Source organism: Alosa alosa, chromosome 18 (genome assembly GCF_017589495.1).
Source record: "Alosa alosa isolate M-15738 ecotype Scorff River chromosome 18, AALO_Geno_1.1, whole genome shotgun sequence".
In the NCBI taxonomy this organism is placed as follows: Eukaryota; Metazoa; Chordata; class Actinopteri; order Clupeiformes; family Clupeidae; genus Alosa; species Alosa alosa.
Window position 1 is genome coordinate 26998051 of NC_063206.1, and position 13737 is coordinate 27011787.

At 43.4% G+C, this 13737-nt stretch overlaps 1 protein-coding gene across 1 annotated transcript in view; it reads left to right on the forward strand.

Moving 5' to 3' along the window:
* Positions 1-1873, forward strand: part of LOC125311284 (collagen alpha-1(XIX) chain-like) — a 34877-nt gene extending 33004 nt beyond the window's left edge. Inside the window, exons 25-26 of the mRNA XM_048269181.1 lie at positions 1378-1444; positions 1845-1873. Coding sequence (XP_048125138.1) covers positions 1378-1382 — 5 coding nt within the window. The 3' untranslated portion in view covers positions 1383-1444; positions 1845-1873. The remainder of the gene's footprint in view (positions 1-1377; positions 1445-1844) is intronic.
* Positions 1874-13737: the final 11864 nt, after the last annotated feature.

The window sequence follows — 13737 nt, forward strand, 5'->3', positions numbered from 1 at the left end:
AGGCTGTGGGAGCCTGCTGTGGCATCTCTGCTGTGCAGCACACGCCTCCCACTCCCAATCAAGCTGCTCCTGCAGGCGCCGGGGAGCTGAGAGGAGCCCGGTACCGATACTGGTGCTGGAGGAGGAGGAGGAGGAGGAGGAGGTGGTGGTGGTGGTGGAGGAGGAGGAGGTGGTGGTGGAGGTGGTGGTGGTGGTGTCAGGGTGGTGGTGGAGAATAGTGTGGAGGAGGGTGGTGGAGGGTGCATGTTGAGGCTGTGGGTGGGTGAGCCACAATCCCTGCAGAGGATGAAAATCCACCTCCGTGTGAAGACATATGTACACACATACACACACATACTCTCTCTCTCTCTCTCTCTCTCTCTCTCTCTCTCTCTCTCTCTCTCTCTCTCTCTCTCTCTCTTTCTCTCTCTTTCTCTTTCTCTCTCGGGTTACGTAACAGTCAGCAACCACTAAGCACGCTCCCAGAGCGGGCTGAGATCCTGAACTGAACTCTGTGCACAGCTCTCCTGTTTGCCTGGGCCTGTGCGTGTCATCACAGGCCGGCGGTACTCATCTCTCTCACGTCTATAAATCATCACTGTGGACATAGCCCAGCTAGGCTCAGTTACCCAAGTGGGAGCAAGACGCCGTGTCTCAGCACCTCAGAGCTGGACACTCCACAGGTACACTGATACGAGGATAAATAAATCTAGTCAGTGCTTCTCTACTCCGGCGGTGGAGTCAGATGGTCATACCACATGAGCACTGGCACGACGTTGTGCGTCCCTCAGCTAGATGGACGTGCTTGTATAACATCTGCGCGTGCTCCGGCGATGTTTCTCCGTACAGCCCCCACGGACAAGAGCCGCGTCTGTTTTACATGCGCCAGGGTTGAATTACAGTCCTTTGAAGACCCGATTACTGATACACATACATTCCAGTAACCCCTTTCAGAAATGGAAAAGATTTGAATCTCTCGGCTATACGCATATATAAATACCGTGGAGCCCATCATACCCCTAAGGCTCAACGGGGGGATAAGACTGAGTAGTCAGCAAAGAACTGTGAAAAGGGATTTTTAGCGGAGCAATTGTTTGTCAGTGTCAGTGTTTTCTGCCACACAGGCTCCCCACAAACAGCGGCATAGCAATCGGTAGCGATAGATGGCATGTGGCAAGTCGATTATTATTCCGTTACGTACAATTCATCCTTTTATCTCCAGACACGGCCATCTCGGGCATGAATAAAACATGGATGACTGTGGCCTTCGTAATTGTATTTTCTTAATCTGCTAAACATGTTTTGCTTATGTTTTGTTCTTTCCTCTCCCCTCCTCTTCCTCTCCCCTCCTCTTCCTCTCCCCACCTCTCCTTCCCTCCTTCCCTCCTTCCCTCACAGGGTGATCCTGCATCCATGGAGGAAGTTAGAAGATATATTCAAAATGAAGTAGTGAGGATTGTCGAAGGTACATTTTCTGTGGTTTATTGGTCTGAAATTCCAGTGAGCACCTAGCCTAGTTGCTAAGCCACTCTTTGTTGTTGTTGTGTGATGAATTTGTCACTGTAGGTGTAATGGCTAATGAGACCCCGACCTTCCTGTCGGACAGGAAGAGGAGGATTAGAAGCATGAGTGGCACAGGTCCTCCATCAGAACTGCGTTCAAATGCGCATGATTGCAAATTAGAGTAGTAACTTAGATAAAATAGATAATGAGTGCTTTATCCATTTGACATCATTACTTTTAAAAAATGTTCTCTCTCTCTCTCTCTCTCTCTCTCTCTCTCTCTCTCTCTCTCTCTCTCTCTCTCTGTAACACATAGCTGTTGGTGAATAATTCCTCTAATTCCCCCCCCGTTCCATCCACAGAGAGGCTGGCAAGCTATGCACAGCTGCAGAAGACACCGGCGGCCATTTTGGCTGCGCAGGTGCGGCAGGGGCCTCCAGGCCCCCCAGGCAACGACGGCTCCCCGGGGCCGCCAGGCCAGCCTGGGCCCCCAGGCCCTCAGGGTAAGGACCCACCACAGGCTGGGGAAATAACAGACTAAAATGCCCAGACAGCTCGGCACTGACTCTCTTTCAGTAACCACCTCAACACCCCCATCCATCCCTCCCCAACCCCACCCCTCTCTCTGAAGAGTTGCTCTCTTAACGGCTGACGCCAACGGCTGCTAGATAAACTCTGGGCAAAAAAAAGTAATGGAGGGACTTATTTCTTGCTTTCTGAAAGATTAACCCCCATGATGTGGTTTTGCTTTTTTCCCAACCCCCCCTCCCAACCGCCCTCAAATAATCTCTGGAGTGCGATGTTAAAGCAAAAAGGAATTGTGTGTGTTAGAGTGTGTCTGTGTGTATGCGTGCGCATATGTGTGTGTGTGTGTGTGTGTGTGTGTGTGTGTGTGTGTGTGTGTGTGTGTGTGTGTGTGTGTGTGTGTGTGTGTGTGCGGGGGCACCATTTTTGGCCTTTTAGATTTATTTCAGTTTATTCTCCTCTCCAAAGTTGTGAGTTAGGACTGACCAGTAGAAAAAGAGAGGGTCACTCTGCTCAGGGCGAAGTAAGTTTTGAAATATGAGCTGCTCTCCAAGAGCACCCACCAGTGGCCCCAACTCTGGCACGGGAAATGAACAGCAAGGAGAGGAAAGGAACGAGTTCAAACAGTAGCGACTCCGGGGACGCGTATTGTGTGCCTGGGAAAGAAAAGAATGAAGGTGTAAGGGGGGAAGAAAAGAGAACGACAGAGAAGGAGGAGGAGAAAGCAAGAAGGAGAGAGAGAACGAGGGAGTGAGTGCAAACAAGGCGGAATGAGAACTCTTTTCTGAGGCAAGTCAGAGGGGGCTGTCGGAGGGGCAGAAATGCGAGTCGATTGAAATGTTGCTGTAAGGATTCATGGGTATTTCTCTCCTCCCCGCTGGCCACATTTATCAACGCAATCGGAGGGCGCGCGAGGCGGAGAAAATGGCGCGGCGTTTGGTGCGCAGCGACACACGGGGACATATGAAGACAAATGAAGAATTGGCTGAGAATAAGAGAAAATAATATCGGTGCAGACAGACTAGAGTTGGAGGTGTGGGGGGGGGGGGGTGGCTTTGGGGTAGGGAGGAAGGCCCCACCATATCTCACTCTCTGGGATGCAACTGGGCGAAAAACACAAGAAGCAAAGCACAGAAAGAGAGAAAGAGAGAAAAGAGAAAAACGTAGGAGGTGATCATTTATCAGAGCCCGAGCAAGTGTCTGACTACTCACACAGGCTGCCTCATCAATAATGATGCATCACTCTGATTTGGCGCTTCCATCAGTATCAAGCAGGGCTTGGCCACCATTGGTTCCCAGAGTGGAATTAGAGCTCTCCTCTCTTGTCATTGAAAACAACTGCTCACCAAACCCGGAAGACAGCCGTAACTTCTGAACATGTGCTGTGTTGTGTAAAAAAGGCACACTTGTCTGAGTTTTTCTGAGTATCTACCTCATTGTGATTGCATAGAAGATTGTAAGAAGTGTTCACTACTTCCAAAGTTCATGAAAAGAAACCAATGCTCTGAACTGCCATGTGCCATTTGAATGTATGTTATGCTTGCTGTTTATGTAACTTGGATTGCCAACTTGTAATTGTTTTTCTATTTTTATTTATTTATGTAATTGCTAATATTTTAACCCTGTTTAGGTTTTTTTGTGGCAAATATGCCTATGAGAATGTTTGTTGTTGTTGTTGATACAAGCTCAAGTGTGGCTTAACATGCAAACCTGCGGTGAAACTAAAAAGGGGGAGAAAAGAAAAAAAATCCATTTTGGCTCTGCTGGCATATCAGAACCTCCATTTCTTTTTTTTTAATTTGCGTGATGTTGACTTCCTGCACAGCGCTCAGCAGTGGCACTGACAGAGTTTGGGGTAATATTTCCTCATTATTTCCCGTCATCCTCCACTGGAGACAGCGCTGCCGCTGGAATAGCCAATTTGGCTCTTTTTGAAACATGCCAAAATGAATAGTTTATGGAGAAAAATATCCACCACCCCCTCCCCCTTCCCACACTCCATTGCAAAAATTACTACTTTTTTTAATGGGAGGTCAGTCCTCTGGCAGTAAATGACAGTCCCCCCGAGTCTGAGTTTGGCTTGCAAACCCTGTTGCCCCAGCCACTGACACTGTTGCCCCCCGGAAACAGAACACACTTATATTGGATGGCATTTGTTTCCAAACAAAAGCTAACTACAGGCTAATTATTTTACATTCACTTCTCATGGTAATCTCAATGCCAGATGTTGCTTTATATCATCATTCTGTGTTTGTTGTTTGTTGCGTGCTTAAATCTGTTCCGCCAGTAATGCTCTCCTATCTTACTGCTATTATCCCCTTTTGTCGATTACACGTGCTGCCTTCTCATGCTTATGTTACTATTGCTTTTGTTGGTGTTTTTGTGTTGTGCAACAATGTTTTCCTTGTTTCAAAAAAGGAACCTCTAATCACACTAGCCTTAAAGCTAATATTTATTTTAATTGCACAGTGTTTTGACAAATCAATATAACAGGCTGTTGATATATTTAGGAAATAATATGAATTTTACATGGACATGTACAATATTTTGATAAGTTGTTTGCAGAGCAAATAGATGTTTGTAATATGATTGGCATGAGTTGTGAGTTGTTGATTTGTTTAATTTGTATCAATTTACAAATGAAAGTCGGATATTTCAACTTGGCCTTTTCTTGAATTGTCTGTTTATTCGGCATTCATCAAGTTGTCATTTGTAATGAAGTATTGTGTTAAATTGATATAAATGCTGTCACAGATCAAGCTCCTGCATGACTAAGTATCTACCTCAGACCTTGAATACTATGGTGCTTGAAATGTAGTGAGAGCCAATGTTCCATAACTCAGATCTTAGGAATGAGGACATTTTATTGGCATTTGGGTATGAGCTGTTTCTCCTCCTCTGTAGTCAGAGAGTCCTCAAGTGTATGCGCCAAAACAGAAAGTGTGTTGTCTCAGAACGATCTGATAATTCACCCCTGTGAATTCCTATAGGAATTAATCATGGCCTTTTGTTGAGCAGCTGAGTCACAGTAAGCCCCATGATGCATAAATCTCACACCATTCAGACACCCTGAAGCTGTGATGTGGTGCTTCCTTTACCCCCCGCATCCCAGGCCTGGGTTTTTAAAGTCTTGTATTGCAGCGCCCCCTTGCTACCAGCCGGGGTGTTGCACAGTAGTATCACACAGGTGAAGGGAGACGCGCGGTGCAGTGCAGCACTGTGTGGTTTATCTGGGCAGCGACGCAGTCGGAAGTCCCGAGGTTTGCCGCAGGTACAGTGTCCGACCGTGGTCAAGGAATGCTGAAGCCCTGAATGCCCCACGTAGTGTGCTGAGACTGAGAGGAGGCTGATGTTTTCTTTTTTTTATTTGTTTGTTTTGTTCTGTTTCTGTTTTATTCTGTTTTGTGTTTTTATGGTCCAACGTCTTGCGTTGCTGTTATGGCCTGCATCAGTCGAGCTGCCGTGTGGCCAATGCAGCTCCGCTCGTTAAAAAAAAATATCTCTTTAAAAAGTCTTCCGTAGGCTCTCTCCCTCCTTCCCTCCCGCAGACGCTGAGACTTGCCTCAGGGGGCTCTCTGTAGCCTCCCCGAGCCGTTCCCTGCCTTGATTTGCGGAGCGGCACGGAAAAAAACGTTTTACCTCCCTCCCCTGAACACTTGTGGTGAGAGGGTATCAGGTGGAAGAGCGGAAAAACATGGCGGCGCGCTCAGACGGTCCATAGCCTCTTTTCCCTCTCCTCGTCTGTCTTTATTAACAGAAGAGCGCCTCTGTGCTTGACCCCTCTCTCTTCTCTCCATGCATGGGCTGACTGGAATGCACAACGAGTGAGAAGAAGAGGAAAGACTTGAAAGCAGGAATGGGAGAGAGAAAGCGAGAGAGACAGAGAGAGAGAGAGAGAGAATGATGATAGACTACTCACATACTCACTTAACGACTAGATAACCCCAGTTTTTGTTGTGCCTAAGCGTGTGCTCCACAGTGTGATACTGTGTGTGTGTGTGTGTGTGTGTGTGTGTGTGTGAGTGTGTGGTGTGTGTGTGGTGTGTGTGTGTGTGTGCTGCTGTTCCATGCAAGTGTGTTGTCATGCCACCACCTGCTGTCTGCTTGGTGTACACATACAGTTAGCCTGTTTTTTGCTTTAACAACAAACAAATAACAACAACCCTAACGGCTCTAAGCATCACTGCAATGTCACTGAAGGTGAAGACAAATACAGTCTGTAGAGTAATGTAGAAATGTTAGCAATTAGTTTGGCCGTCTGTGAGTTATCATGTGGAGCCCAGGAAAGATGTGATGCTGACGCTGCCATGAATGTGCTTTTAGAAATGGCTCAGTGTCGACAGAACATCTTTCTCGGCTAAACACAAAATCTGCCCAGGTTATCTCCTCTATCAGCCAATTACCTCACGTACTCATTAAAACAAATGAGAACGATATCCATTTGCTTGTTTTGTGCTACGTCAATTGCATCAGTATATTTCCGACGCTACCTAACCCTGACCAAGTGGATCAAGAGTGCTTCTATTCTGCTTTTGTTATTAAAGTATCCTACCTGTCACTTTGACAGGCAGGTCACTGAACTCCCTGATGCACTCCTGGCCTATATCTAAGACGGTCCCGGGTGGCTGCGTTTGAAGCCTGTTGTTTTGACAGCATCTTTAACGAGGCTGTAAATTTTTTTCACCTAAAGTCTCTTTTTGATGTTTTATTCAGTGGGCAATTTATTATTGTATTAATACTCCCACGTTCTCCTAGCACTTGGTGATTAGTCATGTGTACGTCATATGCCCTCACATTAACATGATCAACAACGTGTCCTGTTCAACATGTCTCGTTGTTTGTGAAGATTTGATGCCTAATGGGGTTCGGTCCTGTTTGCAGGTTACCGGGGTCAGAAAGGTGAACGAGGTCAGATGGGTTTGGGTCTCCATGGATCTCCAGGACCGATTGGGCCACAAGGTAAGAATTTCCCATGTACAAAGTGCTTTCTGGGGTCACCACACACATGGGAATGGTTACAAATAGCTGTATATTTGAGGTGCTCGGATGGAAAAACACTGCATATCGATGTGAAAGGTTAGTCCAAGTCCATGCACTAAAAGTAATAAGTGACAGCAGTACACCCCAATAAAGCACATTTGGTATCCACCTGTAATGTGTAGACCACTTCTATTTTTATCTAAGAACAGTCTTTGTAAGGCACCATGTTGACAGTATTATAGGATTCTGAAATGATGAATCCTTGAGTTAATGATTGTATTAAAATGCTCTCTAGCTTAGTCAATGGTGTTATGAACCTTTAATCACCAGACAGTTGTCATTCTCCCCCACCACTGCAGATGCAAACTCAAATTTGGCCACATCTCATACTAATGTCCACTAATCTATCATAGTGACAGTGAAATGAGTTCTTGTTCAGGCAAAAGGAATTGAGTTCAGGCACTGCCAGTAGTTACTATCTGAGTGTTCAAATCTGTAACTATATACTTCAGGAAGGCCCAGAGGGTAAATAGAGAGTGTCAAAGGCATCTTGTTCCTTTTTTATTTGTCATGCAATTTTCTTCATTTTGTGTCATTATATCTACAATGTCTTGCCTTTACTCTAGTGTTCCCAAACTTTTGTGTTCAGCAAAATAACTTTTTGGTCCTACCTGTGAAGGATCTGCAAAGGCTTTGAAAGGATTGTTTTTTATATGATACACTCTTAATCAGAGCAGAACAGATATGAGAGGTGATTCATGTTTGCGCGTGTGTTTTGTTAGATAGCTCAAACGCATAATGATTCATAACTAAACTAATGAGCATAGAACCGTTTGATGAGGATGTTTTTTTTCTTTTCTTCTATAAAGATGTATGGCACAGGCAAACTTTTGTAGATTGCAATCATACAATTGTGTCCACGGGGAGAGGAAGAAAATATTCTTTTCCACCATCTATTGCCGGTGACTGTTTTGAAGGGTTCCTTCTGGTGTGACTCATAAGGGGTCTATCACAGCGGGCGACATCTGCAAATAAGCAGCACCTGCCCAGGGCTAGTGAATTCTCACCTCCTTACCCATATTATTCTTAGAAAATTCCCCCACTTTCTGCTCTGTGTGAGAGGTTTTTGTGTGTGTGTGTGTGTGTGTGTGTGTGTGTTTGTTTGTTTGTGTGTGTGTGTGAGAGAGAGAGAGAGAGCGAGAGAGAGAGAGAGAGAGAGAGAGAGCGATAGAGAAAGAGAATGTATTCATGCCAGTATACCTGAAGTCCTTTGTTTGCATTTGTTATTTATAAGACTGACAACCTTGAACTTCCACAACGCTTGTACACAAGTCTCCATGGATCTGATGATGCACTTGCATTAGAGTTGTGCTTCCATTGCTTGATGTTTTGTGTAGGAGTCGTCGAGCTGCCATTGCATTTTACTGTGCGATGCCCACACACTTATTCTCTGTTGCTCCTACTCATCTCCGTAGGTGTTCCAGGAGAGGGCCGCCAGGGGCCACCGGGTCCCCGGGGAGAGGAGGGCCCAGCTGGCAGATGTGACCCCAGCGACTGCCAAGCGGCCCACTCCCGACGGCACGGCTAGCCCGCTCTCTCTCACCACCACCAGAGATCGGCCCCCCTCCAGAATCTCACAGGGCAGCAGTCCGATCTGTCCCAGGATTTTTTTGACAAGACATTTTCTTGACTCCAATTTTCTTGGAGGGGGGAGTGGGGGTGGGAGTTGATTTAGTTTTTCTTGGTGGGGAGAGCAGCGCTTGAACTGAGGGGGTGGGGGAGTCAGGGGTGCTTAACTAAATGAGTAAAAATCAGCTGGCGCACTGAGCGTGAGTCAAGCGGAACCACGGTAGCCCTTTTTTACGTTCTGGCACGCAAGTCTCTGAACCTCTGGCCTGCCTCTGCTTCTGCCTCTTAGTCTGTGCTGTGTATGCAGTACGGCCCTAGGGCTGGCTCTTGGCAAAGTCTCTGATGTGCCATCTTGGAAAAGAAAACCTCCTTAGTATGCATCTTATTTTCTTTGCATGGGGTTTGGAATTAGCCAAATAGCATAGAACAGCAGACTGAAATGAAAAATAAGTTTGCCAAATCAAACACAAATCCATTTCACACATTTCTGAAATGTTTCATGGACACTGTATCCTGTTGGGTTGTTTTTGTTTATTTGTTACTTTTTTTTTTAATGTTCATCAGTTTTTTTTATGTTGAGGTGCGCTCTTGATGATGTACCACTCTTGTCTTCCCATTCTGTGACCCAATGCATTCCACATGAATTCATGTATTCACGCCAAGACCATGACATGCAAACAGGAGCAGCTTCATTCAGTTAGACTACACTTTGTTATTATATTTTAAAGTATCATGAGATGAAGGTCCTGTCATGGAAGAAGCGAAGAAGTCCATCTCCACTTTTGACATGAACGTTATTTGAAAAGATTATGTACATATCTATTTTCAGTGTGGTCTGGAAGTTTCTAGGATAGCTTGTCTCTGATGGAGATAGACCTTGGTCCTGGATCATACACAAACCAAAGTGAAGCTCCTGAGAACTATGGAGCAGGTCTACAGTTGTTTGAGTCATTGCCCAGGAATTGAGCCTATGACATGTCTGTTGGTTGATCACAATGAATGAAGCAATAGAGGGGAGACACTTTAAGTTTTAAATGCTTAAACATTTCAAATATCAATCTTTAGACAGAGACGGCACTGAACGGAGATATTTTATTGATTTAGAAACAGAGTAAGAATGGTGTTGGAATCGTGCAGTTGTGACCACCGTAAGGCACACCTAAGGCCCAAGCTACACCACCAGGCACAGAAAAATCGTTTTAGAGGACTGGTCTAATTTGTACTAACCTACGCGCCTCTATCACGTCTGGTGTAGCCAGTTCGTTATAGTGGAAGCTATTTGTTGCAGCAGTCGCTGTGCAAACGGAACGCTTCAATTAAATGCCCGGTGTAGCCTCCCTGTAAGAGATGTGGGAGATGAGGGCAGAGGTCAAGGACAAGAAGGCCAGGTAGTGTCATGGGGATAAAGGGGCCTGCTGGATGGGAGGTCAGGTTGTCAGATATGAGGTTTAAGGAAACCAGCGGTGTATCATTCACTGCAGCTCAAGATTGTAAGACTTCTCTTCTGCATATCCCCACTCTTATCTTTGTTACATTTCTGTCAAGGATTCTTTATTTCTTTTCAATGCTTGTACTTCTTGTTTTTACTCATTTTTGTTGCAATCTTCTGACAGTGGTCATAAACTCAGGTGGTTAGAATTTATTAGACGGTTGTGTGTGTAGAGAGAGAGAGAGATACATTTACGGTATCAGACCTGCAGAGTGTAAATAACTTTAAGGGTGTGAGTTTGACAGCGTATTTTGCCTACACTGCATGTGCACTGTGGCCAGAGCAAAGTCAGATGCACTAAGTGGGCTGAGTCAGATATCAGGCTGAAGTTAATCGAAGTTAATTCAGAGTCCCCACCTTGATGTAGCTTCCCGCTACCTATATTGCCGCCGAACTCGGGCCCTAAGAGTTGTTAATTGTCACCCTCAGTGTGGCAGATGCTGTTGCAGGTGTTTGTGTGCCCCTCTTTTGAGGCAAAAAAAATCACTTTTATTGTTTACAAGGGAACAGGTCGCTTTGGTTCCCTTCACTCTGTACATACATCAGACTACATTGGTGCTATATGTATATTTTGATCTTTTAAGTTCCTTTTCTTTTTTCCAAAGGCAGAATTTGCCAACATTGTTTGTGCCACCAAAATGTAAACATATTTCAGGATATTTATAGTTCTCTTATTGTTTGTGTGTCTGTGTTGTTTTTGTGTTTTTTTTTTTTTTGATGTACTTGAATTTATTGTTTCATTGTCATAGGTTTTGTTTAAAAAAAAAAATATTTATAACATTTAAAACAGAAACTGGTTGAACATGACTTCCACATTACACTACTGTAGACTATTTTATCATGCATTTTGTCTTAAACCTGGAATTCTTATCACGTCTTTATTTATTGGTTGTTTGATTGTTTGGCTCTTTAATGACTAGTTCCCTATATTATGCTTTCTTTAGTCATTGTTATTTTGTCGGTCATTAAGATTTTCACATGGGAAAAATCAGGTTGTACTGACATGACTGTAGAGACATCGGCCCCTCACAGTGAGGATCTTTCCATGCTGTACCCTTTTTAAGTTGAATAATATGTGCTGCTCGGCACAGTGGTGTGGGAGGAAAGGCCTTCATCTTCACAGGGATGCTTGTATTTTTTTTTACTTGTGCTCTGTCATGATTAAAGTATCAAAGGTGATGTGGGCGTGCTGCCGTCCTGTGATTTTCAATATCTCCTTTTTTAGTGCATTTTTTATGAAGTCTGATAAATATATATATTTTTTTTTATTTATGGAATTAGCACATTATATTTTCCTCCCCCTGTAATTTTCCCCCGCCCACACATTTGTGTTGTTATTATTATTTACTCAAAGTGAGAATGATGGGGAGAAAGAATTTTCAGCAGGCAAATTGTGTTTTTATTTCTTGTGCATCACTGGCTACACTGATGAGTTGACGGGGCAGCAATTCAAACTTATCCTACCTTTTATTGTCAGGGTTTCATCACTGTTCTATTTCTTCTTGGTGTCTGGGAGTAGAGTTGTTCAAATTTTGAAGACATCTGCAGCAGACTTTAGACTATATACAAGACAGTTTGATTTCCTTTGCTTTTTTGTAGATGTTCAAACCATTGCATTTGAGCTAACCCTACATGTCTCGGTGCCTGACTCGTCTATCATCTTTTGGATTGATCTTTTGTAGTCACACCTATGCCTTTCTGGTGCTCTTAATTAGCCATTTTTAACTGCTGACCACTTTCACCCAGGATGTTTTTCCTACTTAACCACACCATGTGACCAAAAGACACCACAAGCTATTAAATCTCTGCCCACTTACATGTGCTCTGCTGTGCCACCTAGTGGCTGATACGCACATTGAAGTAAGAGAGTTCATTATGTTGACAGCCACAACCTGTAGAAGTTCTGAGATCTGTAATATTGATATGGTTTTTGGTTAATGTGTGGAAAAGGCTGTGTTTGACCTGTGTTGAATTGATTTACTTAATTGTCTCACCCAACTCCTGATCACTGAATTTGACAGGGTTTTCACATAACCACACAACAGCCACATTGTTACCTTACAGTAAAATAGTGTTTTTTTTTTATGTGTTGTTGTTGCACCAGTGTTGCACACTTAAGCTATAGGTTATAACTTAAGCTGTAAGTATCCAGAGTAGAAATAAGAACAGAGGTTACCTAAGCTGAGGTTCATTGCTACCATGACTTCTCAGTGGCTTAAAGTTACACAAAGAATCAGTAATGTGGAAGTATCATTAATATAAATATAACCCCATCTCCCCCATGAAGTTAACTCATTAGATTAAAATGCAACACTGCAATCAACTGAGTTAAATTAGAATTGAAATGTACAGGAATAAGAATTAGGGGAACGTTTCACATCACTCAAAGCTATGAGTTTCATTTGTAATTTCATTCAATTTACTGCTTTAACAACTTTAACGCAATGGTATTATACCTGACATTAAACATACTCTGCCTCATAACAATTAAATGTAACTTTATCTGTGTTGTGTATTCTATGGTAAATAAAAAGGTTTGTGTAATCTGCTCACTCAAGCCCTTGAAGCTGCATACATGTTTCAGTGGCATTTCCTCTCATACCAAATAAACTAAGGAATGGGTGGCACATTTAATTAATTTGTGTTTTTCATAAATCTGACACAGATGTGACATTTAATAATTTCACTTGAGGCTTTGGGGCTTTGCACCATTGAAAAAGAGTTTGCAATGCTCTTAGCCAAAAAGGTAATGATTTGTCTCTGATGACCCTTGGTGTGTATTTGTGTTGTTTGAATTCCAAATGTTTTTTAACAACTTTTTGTTCTCATCTCTGAAGACTGATGCGGTGTATTAAATGATGCAAGCATTCCTTAATCCAATATGGGCACATGAACTTAGCTGGCCTCATTCTCAGACTTAGTCAGTTATTCTTGTCATTTGTAAGATTTAAAATGAGAATGGTGTTACACTCTGCGGAAACGGAAAACTGGAAATTAGGCCTGCAGTAAAGGCTATGTCTGGTTTTCCTATTGGCTTACTCATACTTTACACCCTGAGTGGGTGGGCCTGATTCTGAACTGGTGATAATATTTCTTCTAGGGCCGGTTTTCCATACTTTAAGCTGTCACAGACTAAAAGAGGCCCTCAATGAAGATCTTCACTGAAAAAGAGAATGAGCTTTTAGTTGCAATTTTTAGTACATCCCGATCCCTTCCCCCTTATGCAACACCGTGTGCATGCAAAATGTGTACTGGAATTGTACGTTTTTATTTCTGAACAGACAAACTGGGACTGTATTGAGGGTTCCTTGTAGATGTGCCTCGTAAATTTAAGCCATTCATGAAACATTTTGTTTGTTTCAAATTGTTTATTTCAAGCTATTAAAAATAGCTACATTTATTTACGAATTGGTGGTTGATATGTTTATAAATATATGTATATGAATGACTGAAAAACAGGATGTTTTATTGTTCAGTTACTTACATTGTGGAACTGCCTGCTATGGCACTGTACTGTGTTTTTTTACTAGAATATTCTGCCTCACTCAGCAAGGCACTTCCTCGTTTGGTCTTCACTTCCTCTCTCTCTCTCTCATGTACTCTCTTTCTGCCTAACAGCTAAACATCTATCT